This window comes from Microtus pennsylvanicus, chromosome 13 (assembly GCF_037038515.1).
Source record: "Microtus pennsylvanicus isolate mMicPen1 chromosome 13, mMicPen1.hap1, whole genome shotgun sequence".
Lineage (NCBI taxonomy): Eukaryota > Metazoa > Chordata > Mammalia > Rodentia > Cricetidae > Microtus > Microtus pennsylvanicus.
Genome location: NC_134591.1, coordinates 72,883,244 through 72,903,278, shown reverse-complemented (window position 1 = coordinate 72,903,278; position 20,035 = coordinate 72,883,244). Strand labels below are relative to the sequence as shown.

The window sequence follows — 20,035 nt, the reverse complement described above, 5'->3', positions numbered from 1 at the left end:
GGTTGCCTTGATCTGATCTCATTCACTCAGCCTCACCTCCTGGGAGGTGGCTCCAAGAACTCACTTGGCCCCCCTGGTCGCCTCCCTTGAGATCTGACCTTCCTCATTCTTTGTTTCTGTTTGTGCCATGGGTCACGTGTCCCACTTTGAGACTTGCTTCAGCAAGATTTGCATTGCAGGAGTTAGCAGTGTAGCTGAATGGGTAGAGTGCTGGTCTAGCGTGTATGCAGCCATGGGCTCGACCCCCAGCACTGTATAAACCCAAGCTTGTGGCTGGTGAGATGGCCTGGTGGCTCAAAAACACTTGCCACACCACACACACACCCGACAGCCTGACTGATCCTGGGAACCCACCAGGCCACACTCACTGTGACACCCGCAAACCCGTGCTTACACACACACACACACACATACACACACCCCTCAGGCATGATGGGGCACATCTGTAATCCCAGCACTTAGGGAGTAGTCAGGAGGATCAGAAGTTCTGGGTCATTCTCTACTATGTAGCAAGTTCAAGACCAGCCTGTGCTACATGAAAATGTGTTTCAAAAAACCAATAATAGTAAAAAGATTTGGACTGCTTATTTGCCTATGGAATAACTGAAGATGCCACTCAGTCTCCGTGAGTGGGCCTCATGGGGTCAGAGGGATGGACAGGCCTTGAGGAAGCAGCCAGGCCATCTGTGGATGGAGGCTATACTGTCAAACTCTAGCCAGAGGGCGGGACTTCAGCCTCAGGGCCACAGAGGGAAGGAAGGCAAGGAGACCCAGGTTCTTGTGTGCCAGAACAGACTCTGGGTTGGGAAGGAGTGGCCCTCAGGACAGCCGAGGTCACAGTTGGCTTTTAGAGAAGGTGTACCCAGTTCTTCCCCCTCTCTCCTCCTGTGTCTCCCATCTGCTGCCCCGACCTCCTTCCACTGCCCGTTTCTAATCTTGAGTTTTGTCCCTCGTTTTTATAGATTATGATTTTGGAGATGTGTTTCCAGCAGTGCCGTCTGTACCCAGCACAGACTGGGAAGGTGGGACAGAGTCCTCTGTGACCCTCTTTTCCTGTTTTGCAACGTTTCCACGCCGAGCTTGCTGCATGTTTCAGAATCAGCTCCTTATTACTTTTAACAATGCCCATGATCATAACGATGCCACCGCTGGTGTTGGAGTAGGTGGAATTCTGCAGTAGGGGAACTTGGCCCGTAGGAACCTCGGGAGTCACTAGGTGACTGTTGCCCAAACACCAAGCCACCCTCCTGATTCCGGGGCCAATCGTCATACTAATGGTGTAGATGATGACCTGGCTCACTGGAGCACAAACCTGTTCCATAAGAGCGATGCTTTGAGATACAGGTATTGTAAGCTCCCATCCACCACCCGAGCATCCAGGAGAAAGATGAAGGCTCAGTCCTTTCAGGCTGTCCCTAGTGGACTGAGATCCAAGTGAGGAAACTGCCCAGGCGTCGCTAAAGATCTCCACAGGGAGTCAGCAAAATGGTTTGGCAAGCAAAGGCACTTGCCACCAACCGTGACCACTCGAATTCTTTACCGGGAAGCCTCATGGTGGGAGGAGAGAACTAATATCCCCAAGATGGCCTCTGACCTCTGTGTACACACACACACAGCGTCCTCTGAACTCTATGTACACACACACACAGCATCCTCTGACCTCTGTGTACACACACACACAGCATCCTCTGACCTCTGTGTACACACACAGCATCCTCTGACCTCTGCGTACACACACAGCATCCTCTGACCTCTGTGTACACACACAGCATCCTCTGACCTCTGTGTACACACACAGCATCCTCTGACCTCTGTGTACACACACAGCATCCTCTGACCTCTGTGTACACACACACACAGCATCCTCTGACCTCTGTGTACACACACAGCATCCTCTGACCTCTGTGTACACACACAGCATCCTCTGACCTCTGTGTACACACACAGCATCCTCTGACCTCTATGTACACACACACACAGCATCCTCTGACCTCTGCGTACACACACAGCATCCTCTGACCTCTGTGTACACACACACAGCATCCTCTGACCTCTGTGTACACACACACACACCATCCTCTGACCTCTGTGTACACACACAGCATCCTCTGACCTCTGTGTACACACACACAGCATCCTCTGACCTCTGTGTACACACACAGCATCCTCTGACCTCTGTGTACACACACACACAGCATCCTCTGACCTCTGTGTACACACACACACACAGCATCCTCTGACCTCTGCGTACACACACAGCATCCTCTGACCTCTGTGTACACACACAGCATCCTCTGACCTCTGTGTACACACACAGCATCCTCTGACCTCTGTGTACACACACAGCATCCTCTGACCTCTATGTACACACACACACAGCATCCTCTGACCTCTGTGTACACACACAGCGTCCTCTGAACTCTATGTACACACACACACAGCATCCTCTGACCTCTGTGTACACACACACAGCATCCTCTGACCTCTGTGTACACACACACAGCATCCTCTGACCTCTGTGTACACACACAGCATCCTCTGACCTCTGTGTACACACACACACAGCATCCTCTGACCTCTGTGTACACACACAGCATCCTCTGACCTCTGCGTACACACACACACAGCATCCTCTGACCTCTGTGTACACACACACACAGCATCCTCTGACCTCTGTGTACACACACAGCATCCTCTGACCTCTGTGTACACACACAGCATCCTCTGACCTCTGTGTACACACACACAGCATCCTCTGACCTCTGTGTACACACACAGCATCCTCTGACCTCTGTGTACACACACAGCATCCTCTGACCTCTGTGTACACACACACACAGCATCCTCTAACCTCTGTGTACACACACAGCATCCTCTGACCTCTGTGTACACACACACACAGCATCCTCTGACCTCTGTGTACACACACACAGCATCCTCTGACCTCTGTGTACACACACAGCATCCTCTGACCTCTGTGTACACACACAGCATTCTCTGACCTCTGTGTACACACACACACAGCATCCTCTGACCTCTATGTACACACACACACAGCATCCTCTGATCTCTGTGTACACACACACAGCATCCTCTGACCTCTGTGTACACACACAGCATCCTCTGACCTCTGTGTACACACACACACAGCATCCTCTGACCTCTGTGTACACACACAGCATCCTCTGACCTCTGTGTACACACACACACAGCATCCTCTGACCTCTGTGTACACACACACACAGCATCCTCTGACCTCTGTGTACACACACAGCATCCTCTGACCTCTATGTACACACACAGCATCCTCAGACCTCTGTGTACACACACACAGCATCCTCTGACCTCTGTGTACACACACACAGCATCCTCTGACCTCTGTGTACACACACACACACAGCATCCTCTGACCTCTGTGTACACACACAGCATCCTCTGACCTCTGTGTACACACACACACAGCATCCTCTGACCTCTGTGTACACACACAGCATCCTCTGACCTCTATGTACACACACACACAGCATCCTCTGACCTCTGTGTACACACACAGCATCCTCTGACCTCTGTGTACACACACACACACAGCATCCTCTGACCTCTGTGTACACACACAGCATCCTCTGACCTCTGTGTACACATACAGCATCCTCTGACCTCTGTGTACACACACACACAGCATCCTCTGACCTCTGTGTACACACACAGCATCCTCTGACCTCTGTGTACACACACACAGCATCCTCTGACCTCTGTGTACACACACACACAGCATCCTCTGACCTCTGTGTACACACACACAGCATCCTCTGACCTCTGTGTACACACACACACAGCATGCTCTGACCTCTGTGTACACACACAGCATCCTCTAACCTCTGTGTACACACACACACAGCATCCTCTGACCTCTGTGTACACACACACAGCATCCTCTGACCTCTGTGTACACACACAGCATCCTCTGACCTCTGTGTACACACACAGCATCCTCTAACCTCTGTGTACACACACACACAGCATCCTCTGACCTCTGTGTACACACACACACAGCATCCTCTGACCTCTGTGTACACACACAGCATCCTCTAACCTCTGTGTACACACACACACAGCATCCTCTGACCTCTGTGTACACACACAGCATCCTCTGACCTCTGTGTACACACACACACAGCATCCTCTGACCTCTGTGTACACACACACAGCATCCTCTGACCTCTGTGTACACACACAGCATCCTCTGACCTCTGTGTACACACACACACAGCATCCTCTGACCTCTATGTACACACACAGCATCCTCTGACCTCTGTGTACACACACACACAGCATCCTCTGACCTCTGTGTACACACACACAGCATCCTCTGACCTCTGTGTACACACACAGCATCCTCTGACCTCTGTGTACACACACACACAGCATCCTCTGACCTCTGTGTACACACACACACAGCATCCTCTGACCTCTGTGTACACACACACAGCATCCTCTGACCTCTGTGTACACACACACAGCATCCTCTGACCTCTGTGTACACACACACAGCATCCTCTGACCTCTGTGTACACACACAGCATCCTCTGACCTCTGTGTACACACACACAGCATCCTCTGACCTCTGTGTACACACACACACACAGCATCCTCTGACCTCTGTGTACACACACACAGCATCCTCTGACCTCTGTGTACACACACACAGCATCCTCTGACCTCTGTGTACACACACAGCATCCTCTGACCTCTGTGTACACACACACAGCATCCTCTGACCTCTGTGTACACACACACACACAGCATCCTCTGACCTCTGTGTACACACACACAGCATCCTCTGACCTCTGTGTACACACACACAGCATCCTCTGACCTCTGTGTACACACACAGCATCCTCTGACCTCTGTGTACACACACAGCATCCTCTGACCTCTGTGTACACACACACACAGCATCCTCTGACCTCTGTGTACACACACAGCATCCTCTGACCTCTATGTACACACACACACAGCATCCTCTGACCTCTGTGTACACACACACACAGCATCCTCTGACCTCTGTGTACACACACAGCATCCTCTGACCTCTGCGTACACACACAGCATCCTCTGACCTCTGTGTACACACACAGCATCCTCTGACCTCTGTGTACACACACAGCATCCTCTGACCTCTGTGTACACACACACAGCATCCTCTGACCTCTGTGTACACACACAGCATCCTCTGACCTCTGTGTACACACACACAGCATCCTCTGACCTCTGTGTACACACACAGCATCCTCTGACCTCTGTGTACACACACAGCATCCTCTGACCTCTGTGTACACACACAGCATCCTCTGACCTCTGTGTACACACACAGCATCCTCTGACCTGTGTACACACACAGCATCCTCTGACCTCTGTGTACACACACACACAGCATCCTCTGACCTCTGTGTACACACACACACAGCATCCTCTGACCTCTGTGTACACACACAGCATCCTCTAACCTCTGTGTACACACACACACAGCATCCTCTGACCTCTGTGTACACACACAGCATCCTCTGACCTCTGTGTACACACACACACAGCATCCTCTGACCTCTGTGTACACACACACAGCATCCTCTGACCTCTGTGTACACACACAGCATCCTCTGACCTCTGTGTACACACACACACAGCATCCTCTGACCTCTATGTACACACACAGCATCCTCTGACCTCTGTGTACACACACACACAGCATCCTCTGACCTCTGTGTACACACACACAGCATCCTCTGACCTCTGTGTACACACACAGCATCCTCTGACCTCTGTGTACACACACACACAGCATCCTCTGACCTCTGTGTACACACACACACAGCATCCTCTGACCTCTGTGTACACACACACAGCATCCTCTGACCTCTGTGTACACACACACAGCATCCTCTGACCTCTGTGTACACACACACAGCATCCTCTGACCTCTGTGTACACACACAGCATCCTCTGACCTCTGTGTACACACACACAGCATCCTCTGACCTCTGTGTACACACACACACACAGCATCCTCTGACCTCTGTGTACACACACACAGCATCCTCTGACCTCTGTGTACACACACACAGCATCCTCTGACCTCTGTGTACACACACAGCATCCTCTGACCTCTGTGTACACACACACAGCATCCTCTGACCTCTGTGTACACACACACACACAGCATCCTCTGACCTCTGTGTACACACACACAGCATCCTCTGACCTCTGTGTACACACACACAGCATCCTCTGACCTCTGTGTACACACACAGCATCCTCTGACCTCTGTGTACACACACAGCATCCTCTGACCTCTGTGTACACACACACACAGCATCCTCTGACCTCTGTGTACACACACAGCATCCTCTGACCTCTATGTACACACACACACAGCATCCTCTGACCTCTGTGTACACACACACACAGCATCCTCTGACCTCTGTGTACACACACAGCATCCTCTGACCTCTGCGTACACACACAGCATCCTCTGACCTCTGTGTACACACACAGCATCCTCTGACCTCTGTGTACACACACAGCATCCTCTGACCTCTGTGTACACACACACAGCATCCTCTGACCTCTGTGTACACACACAGCATCCTCTGACCTCTGTGTACACACACAGCATCCTCTGACCTCTGTGTACACACACACAGCATCCTCTGACCTCTGTGTACACACACAGCATCCTCTGACCTCTGTGTACACACACAGCATCCTCTGACCTCTGTGTACACACACACACAGCATCCTCTGACCTCTGTGTACACACACACACAGCATCCTATGACCTCTGCGTACACACACAGCATCCTCTGACCTCTGTGTACACACACAGCATCCTCTGACCTCTGTGTACACACACAGCATCCTCTGACCTCTGTGTACACACACACAGCATCCTCTGACCTCTGTGTACACACACAGCATCCTCTGACCTCTGTGTACACACACAGCATCCTCTGACCTCTGTGTACACACACACAGCATCCTCTGACCTCTGTGTACACACACAGCATCCTCTGACCTCTGTGTACACACACACAGCATCCTCTGACCTCTGTGTACACACACACAGCATCCTCTGACCTCTGTGTACACACACACACAGCATCCTCTGACCTCTGTGTACACACACACAGCATCCTCTGACCTCTGTGTACACACACACACAGCATCCTCTGACCTCTGTGTACACACACACACAGCATCCTCTGACCTCTGTGTACACACACACAGCATCCTCTGACCTCTGTGTACACACACACAGCATCCTCTGACCTCTGTGTACACACACACACAGCATCCTCTGACCTCTGTGTACACACACACACAGCATCCTCTGACCTCTATGTACACACACACACAGCATCCTCTGATCTCTGTGTACACACACACAGCATCCTCTGACCTCTGTGTACACACACAGCATCCTCTGACCTCTGTGTACACACACACAGCATCCTCTGACCTCTGTGTACACACACAGCATCCTCTGACCTCTGTGTACACACACAGCATCCTCTGACCTCTGTGTACACACACAGCATCCTCTGACCTCTGTGTACACACACAGCATCCTCTGACCTCTGTGTACACACACAGCATCCTCTGACCTGTGTACACACACAGCATCCTCTGACCTCTGTGTACACACACACACAGCATCCTCTGACCTCTGTGTACACACACACACAGCATCCTCTGACCTCTGTGTACACACACACACAGCATCCTCTGACCTCTGTGTACACACACACACAGCATCCTCTGACCTCTGCGTACACACACACACAGCATCCTCTGACCTCTGTGTACACACACAGCATCCTCTGACCTCTGTGTACACACACAGCATCCTCTGACCTCTGTGTACACACACAGCATCCTCTGACCTCTGTGTACACACACACAGCATCCTCTGACCTCTGTGTACACACACAGCATCCTCTGACCTCTGTGTACACACACAGCATCCTCTGACCTCTGTGTACACACACACAGCATCCTCTGACCTCTGTGTACACACACAGCATCCTCTGACCTCTGTGTACACACACAGCATCCTCTGACCTCTGTGTACACACACACACAGCATCCTCTGACCTCTGTGTACACACACACACAGCATCCTATGACCTCTGCGTACACACACAGCATCCTCTGACCTCTGTGTACACACACAGCATCCTCTGACCTCTGTGTACACACACAGCATCCTCTGACCTCTGTGTACACACACACAGCATCCTCTGACCTCTGTGTACACACACAGCATCCTCTGACCTCTGTGTACACACACAGCATCCTCTGACCTCTGTGTACACACACACAGCATCCTCTGACCTCTGTGTACACACACAGCATCCTCTGACCTCTGTGTACACACACACAGCATCCTCTGACCTCTGTGTACACACACACAGCATCCTCTGACCTCTGTGTACACACACACACAGCATCCTCTGACCTCTGTGTACACACACACACAGCATCCTCTGACCTCTATGTACACACACACACAGCATCCTCTGATCTCTGTGTACACACACACAGCATCCTCTGACCTCTGTGTACACACACAGCATCCTCTGACCTCTGTGTACACACACACAGCATCCTCTGACCTCTGTGTACACACACAGCATCCTCTGACCTCTGTGTACACACACAGCATCCTCTGACCTCTGTGTACACACACAGCATCCTCTGACCTCTGTGTACACACACAGCATCCTCTGACCTGTGTACACACACAGCATCCTCTGACCTCTGTGTACACACACACACAGCATCCTCTGACCTCTGTGTACACACACACACAGCATCCTCTGACCTCTGTGTACACACACACACAGCATCCTCTGACCTCTGTGTACACACACACACAGCATCCTCTGACCTCTGCGTACACACACACACAGCATCCTCTGACCTCTGTGTACACACACACACAGCATCCTCTGACCTCTATGTACACACACAGCATCCTCTGACCTCTGTGTACACACACACACAGCATCCTCTGACCTCTGTGTACACACACAGCATCCTCTGACCTCTGTGTACACACACAGCATCCTCTGACCTCTGTGTACACACACAGCATCCTCTGACCTCTGTGTACACACACAGCGTCCTCTGAACTCTATGTACACACACACACAGCATCCTCTGACCTCTGTGTACACACACAGCATCCTCTGACCTCTGTGTACACACACACACAGCATCCTCTGACCTCTGCGTACACACACACACAGCATCCTCTGACCTCTGTGTACACACACAGCATCCTCTGACCTCTGTGTACACACATAGCATCCTCTGACCTCTGTGTACACACACAGCATCCTCTGACCTGTGTACACACACAGCATCCTCTGACCTCTGCGTACACACATAGCATCCTCTGACCTCTGTGTACACACACACAGCATCCTCTGACCTGTGTACACACACAGCATCCTCTGACCTCTGTGTACACACACAGCATCCTCTGACCTCTGTGTACACACACACACAGCATCCTCTGACCTCTGTGTACACACACAGCATCCTCTGACCTCTGTGTACACACACAGCATCCTCTGACCTCTGTGTACACACACAGCATCCTCTGACCTGTGTACACACACACAGCATCCTCTGACCTCTATGTACACACACAGCATCCTCTGACCTCTGTGTACACACACAGCATCCTCTGACCTCTGTGTACACACACAGCATCCTCTGACCTCTGTGTACACATACAGCATCCTCTAACCTCTGTGTACACACACAGCATCCTCTGACCTCTGTGTACACACACAGCATCCTCTGACCTCTGTGTACACATACAGCATCCTCTAACCTCTGTGTACACACACACACAGCATCCTCTAACCTCTGTGTACACACACACACACAGCATCCTCTGACCTCTGTGTACACACACAGCATCCTCTGACCTCTGTGTACACACACACACAGCATCCTCTGACCTCTGTGTACACACACAGCATCCTCTGACCTCTATGTACACACACAGCATCCTCTGACCTCTGTGTACACACACAGCATCCTCTGACCTCTGTGTACACACACACAGCATCCTCTGACCTCTGTGTACACACACACACACAGCATCCTCTGACCTCTGTGTACACACACAGCATCCTCTGACCTCTGTGTACACACACACACAGCATCCTCTGACCTCTGTGTACACACACAGCATCCTCTGACCTCTGTGTACACACACAGCATCCTCTGACCTCTGTGTACACACACACAGCATCCTCTGACCTCTGTGTACACACACAGCATCCTCTGACCTCTGTGTACACACACACACAGCATCCTCTGACCTCTGCGTACACACACAGCATCCTCTGACCTCTGTGTACACACACAGCATCCTCTGACCTCTGTGTACACACACACAGCATCCTCTGACCTCTGTGTACACACACACAGCATCCTCTGACCTCTGTGTACACACACAAGCTTGCCCCACCCCATAAATTAGTCAATGTGAAAGCTTCCAGCAAGGAGATTCTCTTTGAACTTTTAAAGCGGTTGAACTTCCTATGCTGCCCTCTGGGCATCAGCATTGTGGGGGCATTTTTTTCTGCCTGTGACCCATGCCTGGGCTTGGACAAATTCACACAGAGATTTCAAGGTTTCAGGACTTACTCCAAGTAGAGTCTCTGTTTGATGTGGTAAATGTTTGCTCCTTAAATCTAAGGTTATCCAACACACCCTTCCCAAAGAGCTCCTGCCCCAGCCACCCCTTCTTGCCTGAGGTGGGGTTCCCCCTGAGGGTGACCTCTGAGCAGTGGACAAGAGCTCATGCTTCCCATGGCATGTGAGCGTGAACTAGCTTAGCTTGGAGAGACATGGGCTCCAACACTGAGAGGTAAATTGTGTCGCTCAGCCAAGAAGGTAGCTTTGAGGAGTGTGTCTGAGTGCAGGTAGTGAGACCCGGAATTCCACCTTAGCATCCTTTCTCCTCTCGGCCTCTTCTGAAGCATATTGTTGGCGTTGGTTTTTACCTCTGACTCTAACCACTAACCCTTTCCTGGCACACTTTACAATCACTTGACAGGCAAGCCATGACCTCTGACCTTCCTCTCCAGCCCTGTGGTAGTTTTTGCACAGGAACTAATGGCCCAGCTTGCTCAGGCCGGGCCAGACCCAGGCAGGGTTATATTCATGGCAGCAGCGACTCTCCGAGTTCTCCAGCACCCTGGCAACTCACCTAGCTAAGGCCCCAGTGTCTCCTTGAGCCTGGAAGAAAGCAAGATTTGAGCGGGGGGGTGGGGGGTTGCAAATCCAAACTTGGGACCCTGAGCAGGTCTGGGTAGGGTGATTCACATCCTGGGGTCTGTGTTCACTCTCATGACCCCTCCATAGCAGCTGTAAGTACCAGGGGAAGCACGGGTAGAAATCTCTGCCCTGTGGGAGCCTCTGTGGGGTCAGAAGGCGGGGTTTCCTTCTTCTAACCCTTCCTGAGGCAGGAGGACTGCTGATTGTCCCAGGCCAGACAGGGCTACATAGTGAGGACCACCCCCCATCTCAAAAAGATAAAAATGAGAAAAGACAGACCTTTAAAACAAGAGAAACAAAGTACTGTGTCAGCCAGCAAGTCCCGGCACTTCCGGGGTGCTTCGGGAAGCGTGTTCCTCTCCTTCCGCACAGCTAATGCCAGCGAGATGTGCGCCGCTAGAGTACGAGTGGCCTTGCCATCACCCAGGCGGTCCCACCGGCTGGTCCCAGGCCTCAGCTCTCTGCCTGGGCAGCTCCTATCTGCCGCCAGGAAAGTGGCCCCCTATACTTGCCACGATGCTGCTCCCCGTCTGCCTAGTCCCGTAAGTTAGAACGGATGGGTGTGGAGGAAGCCAGTTAGACCAGCTCCTCACTGACAGGCAGCTCGCCCTTAGTGGGGTCCTCCAGGAGTGCTGTTGGATTTGGGGGAGAAAAGTCAGTATCCTCCCAAAAGCCTGCAAAGTGTCTTGGGGGGCAGCCCCTTGCACCCCTTCCTCTCTGCATCTCATCCTGTTGTCCCTGATTTGTCTGTCACTGTTCTCTGTGGTGTTGGGTCCTGCGTTCCCCTCCCCAGCCTATGCTTTCGTTTTCCTTGTCTCTTCTGCTCTTCTTGCTTCCTTTGTTCCCTGTTGTCTGTGGGGGAGAAGGCTTGCAGAGGACTTTCGGTATCACTTTGCACAAGAAGTGGTGTTAAGGGGTTGCTGGGCACCCCCAGTCCTCACAGGAGAGGGCTCTGAGGTTGTCCTAGGAGGTAGGCAACCTGTCTGCCCTTGGGGCCCCAGCCACCCTGGGAGCATCAGTCACCGTGGCCAGGGCTTAGGTCTAGAAGCTGTTTCACACTGTGGACCCTTAACTGAATTTGGCTAAGTGTGAGCTCTAAGGGCTCCCAGTGGCAGAGAAAAGGGCATCCCCATCATTTGGCTTCCAAAGCATCAATTGCATGTCCTATGGGTTGGGGCTGCTGCTCTTGAACTAGGACCACTGTGGTCAGGCTTCCCTGGGAGGAACTCGGCCACCTCCCCTGAGAGAAGGCATCCTCTGGGGCCCAGTTGGGAGCTGATGGGCTGTGTGTGTCCTGTCTCTTTGTCCTTACAGATGGAGACCTCACAGATACCATCAGCGGCCCCCGCTCCACTGCCTCGGACCTGACCAGTAGCAAGGCATCCACCAAGAGCCCCACCCAGCGCCATAACCCCTTCAACGAGGAGCAGCCCGAGGCTGTGTCATCGTCTGACACCACCCCTGTGCACGCTACCTCTCAGGAGAAGGAAGAGGCCCAGACCCCAGACCAATCAGATGCCTGTACAGAGCTTGAAGTCATCAGGTCAGCAGGGAGGGGCCTGGAGAAGGTGGGTGAGCACCTAGTGCCCAGCGTCCACCTCTGGGCTCGCCATGTAGTCCAGGGCAGACAGGGGCTGTCCCAAGGGCAGAGGACATCACTGAGACTTAAGAAGCATCCCCTTCACACCTTGTGTGGTTTGGGGCCACAGGGATCAGAAGATCTGTCCCAGGCAGGCTTCTGTAACCAAGTGCAGAGACAGGTGGCAGAAATAACAGAAGGGGGGACTTTTTTTGGTCCGCGACAGGGTTTCTTTGTGTAGCCCTCGCCACCCTGGAACTTACTATGTAGACCAGACTGGCTTCAAACTCATCCTCTGCCTCCTGAGTACTGGAATTAAAGATATGCACCATTTCACGGGGCCACATCAGATCTTTATTCTGGAGGCCGAGGTGAGGGTGCCACACCCACAGTCCCTGGGAGAATGTCCACATGTATCTGTCTGAGTGTGTTCTCGTGTCAGGATGGAGACACCTCTCTTTTAGGACCATGGTCCCATTCAGAGGGCTCTGCCCCGTGGCCTTAGCACCTCTCAGAAGCACCCCTTTTGACACCATTACTTGGTCAGTGTTCCCCTTGAGAGGAACACAAGCATCCATCTTGGAGTAAGCCCTGGAGGGACTGGCCTGGGCAGCAGCCATCGCTGCCTGGCCTCTGGGCTTTTTGTCTAGCCCAGCCAGGACCAGAAACCACCTTGGAGTCCGCCACCTTCCCAAGGAGTGTTTGCTCTGTTAGGTTTGTTTGTAAGACAGGGCCTCACTATATATATGTGAACCCCCGGTTGGACTGAAACTTGCCATCCTCCTGCCCCAGCCTCCCAGGGCTAAGAAGTCAGCACACATTCTGAGATCTCGTTTTGGTTCTCATCAAGCCTGCTTCATGGTTCATGTCCTTGACACATGGACAAAGTTATGCAAAGGAGAGTGGAGGGGGCGCTTGACCAGAACCATCTCAGCTCTCTGACCTCCCTGGGGCCTACTCTGAGAGCTCTCCATAGCCCATCATATGAGGAAAGAAGTCCCATATCCCATCACACCTGCTGGCCTGAGGAAGGAGCATTACTCCCTAGGGTCTGGGCTTGGGACACACACATATTCACATGCATGCACACATGCACATTCTCCCCCCCCCCATACACACATACACACACACTCTTGTTCAGGTTGGTTAAAGTACACAGGAGCTTTAAGAGACTCAGCCCTGAAGTATCTTAGCTGGGCCCTCTCAGCCATCTTAGAACCAACGAGTAAAGCCAAGACGGTAGACCCAGAAACTCGGAGTAAAGCCAAGACGGCAGACCCAGAAACTGAGAGGCACTTCGGAGCACATGGTTTATCCCCAGTGGTACCTAGGAAAGATCTGATCACATCCTGAGGGGTAGCACCGAGTACAGAGTCGTCAGTTCAGCTAACCGTGGCCTGGACAGGCGTGGCAGCTCGGCTGGGCTTGTTTTGCTTTATTTTCTTTTCTGAGACAAGGTCTCACTAAATAGCCTTGGTTAGCCTGGAACTCAGCTGTAGATCAGGCTTGCCTCAAATGACCTTCTACCTCTGCCTCCTTAGTGCTGGGATTATAGACTTGGGCTCCTGGGCCTAACTTAGCTCAGATTTTTTTTTCTGCTTTTTGTGTTTGAGATGGGTCTAGCTGTGTAGCCCAGGCAGACCTTGGATTCACAATTCTCCTGCCTCCACCTCCCAAGTGCTGGGACCATAAGTTTGCACCAGCAGGCCTGGCTGCTACCTCAATTCTATCAGCTAGAATTTGTAGACCTGCTCAGGAGTCATTCCTGCCGCTCTTGGCTGTCCCTCCTACCCATCTCTGCCAGCACCGTAGGTCTCTCACCTTGTACTGCCCAGGGCCATATACCCTCCGAACTGCCACTCTGAGCCAGCCTGTACACAGTGGGTACTAAAGCATTAACTTCCTGTCACTGCCGTCGCAGGGTCACCAAGAAGAAGAAAATTGGTAAGAAGAAAAAGACCAAATTGGACGAGGAAGCAAGCCCGCTGCACCCCACCTCTAGGCAGGGGGATGGTGACGGACTTGTGGGCACCCCAAACCTGGGGCGGGACTTGGCAGCTACTGCACTTGCCTCCCCGCAGGAGCAAGGGGAGGGGCCCAGCAGTGCAGCTGAGAGCAGTGAACACTCCGAGCTCAGCCAGATGGGCTTGTTAATCCCAGAGATGAAGGACACCTCCATGGAGTGCCTGGGACAGCCCCTGAGCAAGGTCATTGACAAGCTCCATGGACAGCTGGACCCAAGCACATGGTGCTCCCACGGTGATCCCCCAGATCAGTCCTTTCGGACCGGCTCTCCGGGGGAGGCCCCGGAGAAACCACCATTTGGCGACTTTAGTGAGGGGCTTCCAGCCCCAATGGACTTCTACCGCTTTACGGTCGAGAGTCCAAGTACTGTTGCAGCAGGTGGCAGCCACCATGACCCTGCAGGGCCTAGCCAACCGCTGCATGTTCCTGGTAGCCCTGCGACTGCTGTCCAAGAAGAGGAGGGAGGAAGAGGAGAGGGACAGGCACCTAAGTCCTTAGAGGACTCGCAAGAGGAAGCTCAGCAGCCAGAGCCTCGGGAACAGGACACCCAGTTGCCACTGGCCTGCCAGGAGCCCGTGCCTGAACCTGTGTCCCAGCCTGAACTCGGAACCCAGGAAGCTCTTTGCAAGCTCAAGCGAGACCAGCCCAGTCCGTGTCTGAGCAGCGCTGAGGACTCTGGGGTAGATGAGGGTCAGGGGAGCCCTTCAGAGATGACTCACCCCTCCGAGTTCAGGTGAGGGCTGTCTTCACCTGGTGCAGGATCTGCCAGGTCAGCAGGGATGGGAGGTCTAGCCTGCTGTCGGGAGACAGAAAGGCTTGTGACCCCTCGTCTGACCCCGCTCCTCCCGACCCTGTCCCTGTCTGTCACAGAGTAGACAACAATCACTTGCTCCTACTGATGATCCATGTCTTTAGAGAAAACGAAGAGCAGTTGTTCAAAGTAAGTCCCCGAAGTGGGGAGCCATCGCGCGACGCAGCAAAGGCGGGTTGGGACACCCACACTCCTCAGTGTGCATGCAAGTCCGGCAGGGAAGGAGCTCGAGCTGACTCCCGTTTGCTTCGACTTAGATGATCCGGATGAGCACGGGGCACATGGAGGGCAACCTGCAGCTGCTGTATGTGCTACTCACAGACTGCTACGTTTACCTGCTTCGGAAAGGTGCCTGCCACCCCAGGCCAGAGAGGGTGGGGTTGAGCTCTCCTGCCCCAGCCCCCTGCCCCCACTTTAAGCATATACTTATGACAAGGTGTCCCCAGGGAGGTACTGCTAGCTGGGCTACGCACCCGCACCCAGTCTGTCGTTCTGCTCCACTATTGCTGGGTACGGAGGGGGCTGGGGAGGGGGAAAAGACCAGCCAGGGTAATGGGTGCTGTCATCTCCTCTCTCAGGGGCCACGGAGAAACCATACCTGGTGGAAGAAGCCGTTTCTTACAATGAACTTGACTATGTGTCGGTGAGTGCAGACTCTGCAGTGGGTGGACCCGCCTAGGGATGCGGCTTCTCAGGCCACCCATGCGCAGAGCTGCAGAGCAAGGTCCATCCTGGGTTGGGCACCAACATCCAGAGGCCTCTGCACACGCGAGAGACAGGAGTCAAGTGCAAAGGTGTCTCTGATCTCTGACATCTTCCCTAACTCATGAGAGACCTCATTTCTTGGTCAGGGGCCTTCCTAGTAGCGACCCCAAACGTGTGCTTTCTCCCTTCCTGATCCCAGCCAACCCTCAATCTGGCCACGCTGCCCCTTATGCTGGGCAGTGACCAAGCCCTGTGTGGTTTCTGACAGGTTGGTCTTGACCAACAGACCATCAAGCTGGTTTGCACCAACCGCAGGAAGCAGTTTCTGCTGGACACGGCTGACGTGGCCCTGGCTGAGTGAGTGTCAGCTCCCCCCCCAACAGGACAGGGGACTCAACATCTGCCACGGGCATGGCTAGGGGTAAAAACAGACACCCAACTGTTCCCCTAAGAGCGTGCGGTCTCTTTACAGAGGCAGGGAAGTCGACGGTCACTGGCCATCTGACTCCTGTCAGCCCAGGTGACCTCAGCCCCTCAGGACCCATGGAGAGGAAAGGAGCTGGTGTGAGGTCCAATGGGAGGGGAGACCCAGGAGCCAGGCTACTGTCCTGGGTGTGCCCTGGACTACAGACAGAGAATTACATGCTGAGGTCCTAACTGTACTGACCGGAGTGGTCAGGTCCTACTGGCCAACACTTTGGCTAGTCTCTCTTTACTTTCAGAATCCAGGGCCCTTTGGACACTAGGAATGGTCAGGCCTTTTCTGGGCACCATCCAGGGATGCAGGGTCCACCACTGCCCTGATTCCAGCATCCTCAGCCCCTAGTTTCTCTTAGCCCTCTGGGCCAGGAGTTCTCAGGACAAAGTCCTGACCACCGAGGACCTGTCCCCAAAGCCTCTGACAACAAACCGCACTCCCCACACAGGCTCTTCTTGGCATCTTTGAAGTCAGCCATGATCAAAGGCTGCCGGGAACCACCCTACCCTAGCATCTTGACTGATGCCACCATGGAAAAGTTGGCATTGGCCAAATTTGTCGCCCAGGAATCCAAATGTGAGGTCAGTGACTGGGGAGGAAACTCGAGCGGCCAACGTCAGCCTGCCTTGTCTGAATAACACAAATGGTGCCCATATCCTTTCTCAGTCACCTCGCAGGGAGGGCTTTCCTCCTGGGCCATCCTCTTGCCCACTTGGCTATGTCCTGAGGTTACTTTGCTCTCACTGTCCCTGGGGCTGGGTTATGGTAAGCTGAGGCTCTGTCTGTTGCTGAACCCCAGGCATCCACCGTGACCGTGCATTTCTACGGGCTCGTGCACTGGGAGGACCCCATGGACGAGGCCCTGGGCCCTGTCCCCTGCCAGTGCTCACCCCACGAGGGCACCATCACCAAAGAAGGTGTGCTGCACTACAAGGCTGGCACCTCCTATCTGGGCAAGGAACACTGGAAGACCTGCTTCGTGGTGCTCAGGTGGGAACCCCCGCAGCGGTGGGCCCAGGGGATGTCAGGTCCCTAGCATGAGAGGCCCAGGGGCAGATGCCTCCTTTTTCCACAGTATTGTGGGGTTAGTTTTTCTGTCCAGCCAGTTCTTAGGGCACAGATTCCCAGATGCCCGAAACCCTGATGACAGACCTTCAACTGTGCCCAGGAAGGGGCAGTGTTCTCCCCAGCCACTCTCAGATTCCTTTTATAACCCCTCCCATAGAAAGCAGACCCCAGCCCGGCGGTGGTGGCGGGCCTTTAATCCCAGCACTCTGGAGACAGAGGCAGGTGGAGCTCTGTGAGTTCGAGGTCAGCCTGGTCTACAAGAGCTAGTTCCAGGACAGGCTCCAAAGCTACAGAGAAACCCTGTCTCAAAAAGGAAGGAAGAAAGAAAGCAGGTCCCTGGTTCCCAGCCAATTTATAAGGGACCCCTGGGATCTTCTCAGCCAAGCCTCACCTCACTGTATTGTGACTCTACAGCAACGGGATCCTCTACCAGTATCCTGACCGCACTGACGTCATTCCCCTGCTCTCCGTGAACATGGGGTAAGTGTCCCAGGAAAAGGGTACGGGGCAGGTGTCGTGGCTAGGTGTCCTGTCTGGAGTCCACTCTGAGTCCGAGGCCAAGAACTTGCTATCCTTCTGCCCTTCTCTCCGCTATCCAGCAGCCCCCTAGTGTCTTGGGGTTCACAAGCTGTAGGGAGCCATGGAGGCAGGATGAATGAGGAGGCACCCTTTGCCTAGAGAAGGGAGCCCCACCCAATGAGAAGCAGACCCCTGGGTCTGAGCAGGTGCAGTGAGTGGCTTTGTACCCTCTCACCTGGCTATGTTCGGGTACCCCAAGGGCTCTTGGCACTTCTGGAGATACAGGTTGTCATGCAGCCAGGAACAGTGGGACACTTCTAATGCAGCGTGGAAGGAGGAGCAGAGGATCAGAAAGTTCCAGGTTATCCTCTGCTACATAGCAAGTTCCAGGCTAGCCTGGGCTACATGAGACCCTGTCTCAAAAGAAACAAAACAAAACTGTTACACAGAAATGGTGGGGTTGCTAAGCACACATCAGTGTCCCTAGAACCAGGGCCCGGGACCCGGTGTCTGCACACCTCAGCCAGCGCCAGGGTCTCCTGCTCCAGCCTCCTCACCTGCCATTTCACCCTCCTCCTCTGGCCCAGGGGGGAGCAGTGCGGTGGCTGCCGCAGATCCAACACCACAGATCGGCCCCACGCCTTCCAGGTCATTCTGGCTGACCGGCCCTGCCTGGAGCTGAGTGCCGACAGCGAGGCTGAGATGGCTGACTGGATGCAGCATCTCTGCCAGGCTGTGTCCAAAGGAGTAAGTGTCCTGCTTGCACCGTCAGCCCAGCCTGGGAGGGCCAGGATGGTGGACCCCAGGGGACAGCCCAAGAATGAGCACAGGCTCAGGGGACTATAGCCTGAACCATTCTCCCTCCTCTTCCTCCACTGCTAAGGTATACAGTCTGATAGGGGATTCCTGGTACTGGTCACCCCGGAGAAACAGGTTGCCTCTCCCACCTATTGCCAATATCCAGGTCATACCCCAAGGGGTGGCTCCCAGCCCCTGTATCCCTTGCTGCCTGGTAATCACCGAGGACCGCCTCTTCACATGCCATGAAGATTGCCAAACCAGCTTCTTCCGTTCCCTGGGCACAGCCAGGCTGGCTGACATCAGTGCCATCTCCACAGAACTGGGCAAGGAGTACTGCATCCTGGTGAGTTGGGTGGGAACAAGGGCACAGGCCCTGCCCAAGGAAATCCATGCATGCTCACCCAGGACCTGCTGTCTCTAGGAGTTCTCCCAGGATAGCCCACAGCTGCTCCAACCCTGGGTCATCTATCTGAGCTGTACTTCTGAACTGGACCGCTTCCTGACTGCCCTGAGCTCTGGGTGGAAAGCCATCTACCAGGTAGGTACCTAGTGGTTCTTGGGGCCTGACCTCACCTGCAGGGTTCTGGGGGCAGCAATTCACAAACATTGCTAAGACACAGAAATTTAGGGCCAGAGTGGCATGTCCCGATATCAGCTAGTTTGTCAAAGCTAAAAATGGGGCCTGGTGAGA

The 20,035-nt window shown here is 53.6% G+C and overlaps 1 protein-coding gene across 2 annotated transcripts in view; it reads left to right on the top strand.

Moving 5' to 3' along the window:
- Plekhm2 (pleckstrin homology and RUN domain containing M2) overlaps positions 1-20,035 on the top strand; it is a 51,518-nt gene that overhangs the window by 29,723 nt on the left and 1,760 nt on the right. Inside the window, exons 7-19 of one of the 2 annotated variants that reach the window (XM_075946567.1) lie at positions 963-1,022; positions 12,673-12,901; positions 14,859-15,695; positions 15,833-15,902; positions 16,031-16,121; positions 16,352-16,416; positions 16,747-16,835; positions 17,405-17,537; positions 17,756-17,946; positions 18,439-18,504; positions 19,131-19,290; positions 19,508-19,687; positions 19,766-19,886. In XM_075946567.1, coding sequence (XP_075802682.1) covers positions 963-1,022; positions 12,673-12,901; positions 14,859-15,695; positions 15,833-15,902; positions 16,031-16,121; positions 16,352-16,416; positions 16,747-16,835; positions 17,405-17,537; positions 17,756-17,946; positions 18,439-18,504; positions 19,131-19,290; positions 19,508-19,687; positions 19,766-19,886 — 2,292 coding nt within the window. The remainder of the gene's footprint in view (positions 1-962; positions 1,023-12,672; positions 12,902-14,858; positions 15,696-15,832; positions 15,903-16,030; positions 16,122-16,351; positions 16,417-16,746; positions 16,836-17,404; positions 17,538-17,755; positions 17,947-18,438; positions 18,505-19,130; positions 19,291-19,507; positions 19,688-19,765; positions 19,887-20,035) is intronic. The other variant, XM_075946568.1, reaches the window with a different exon arrangement.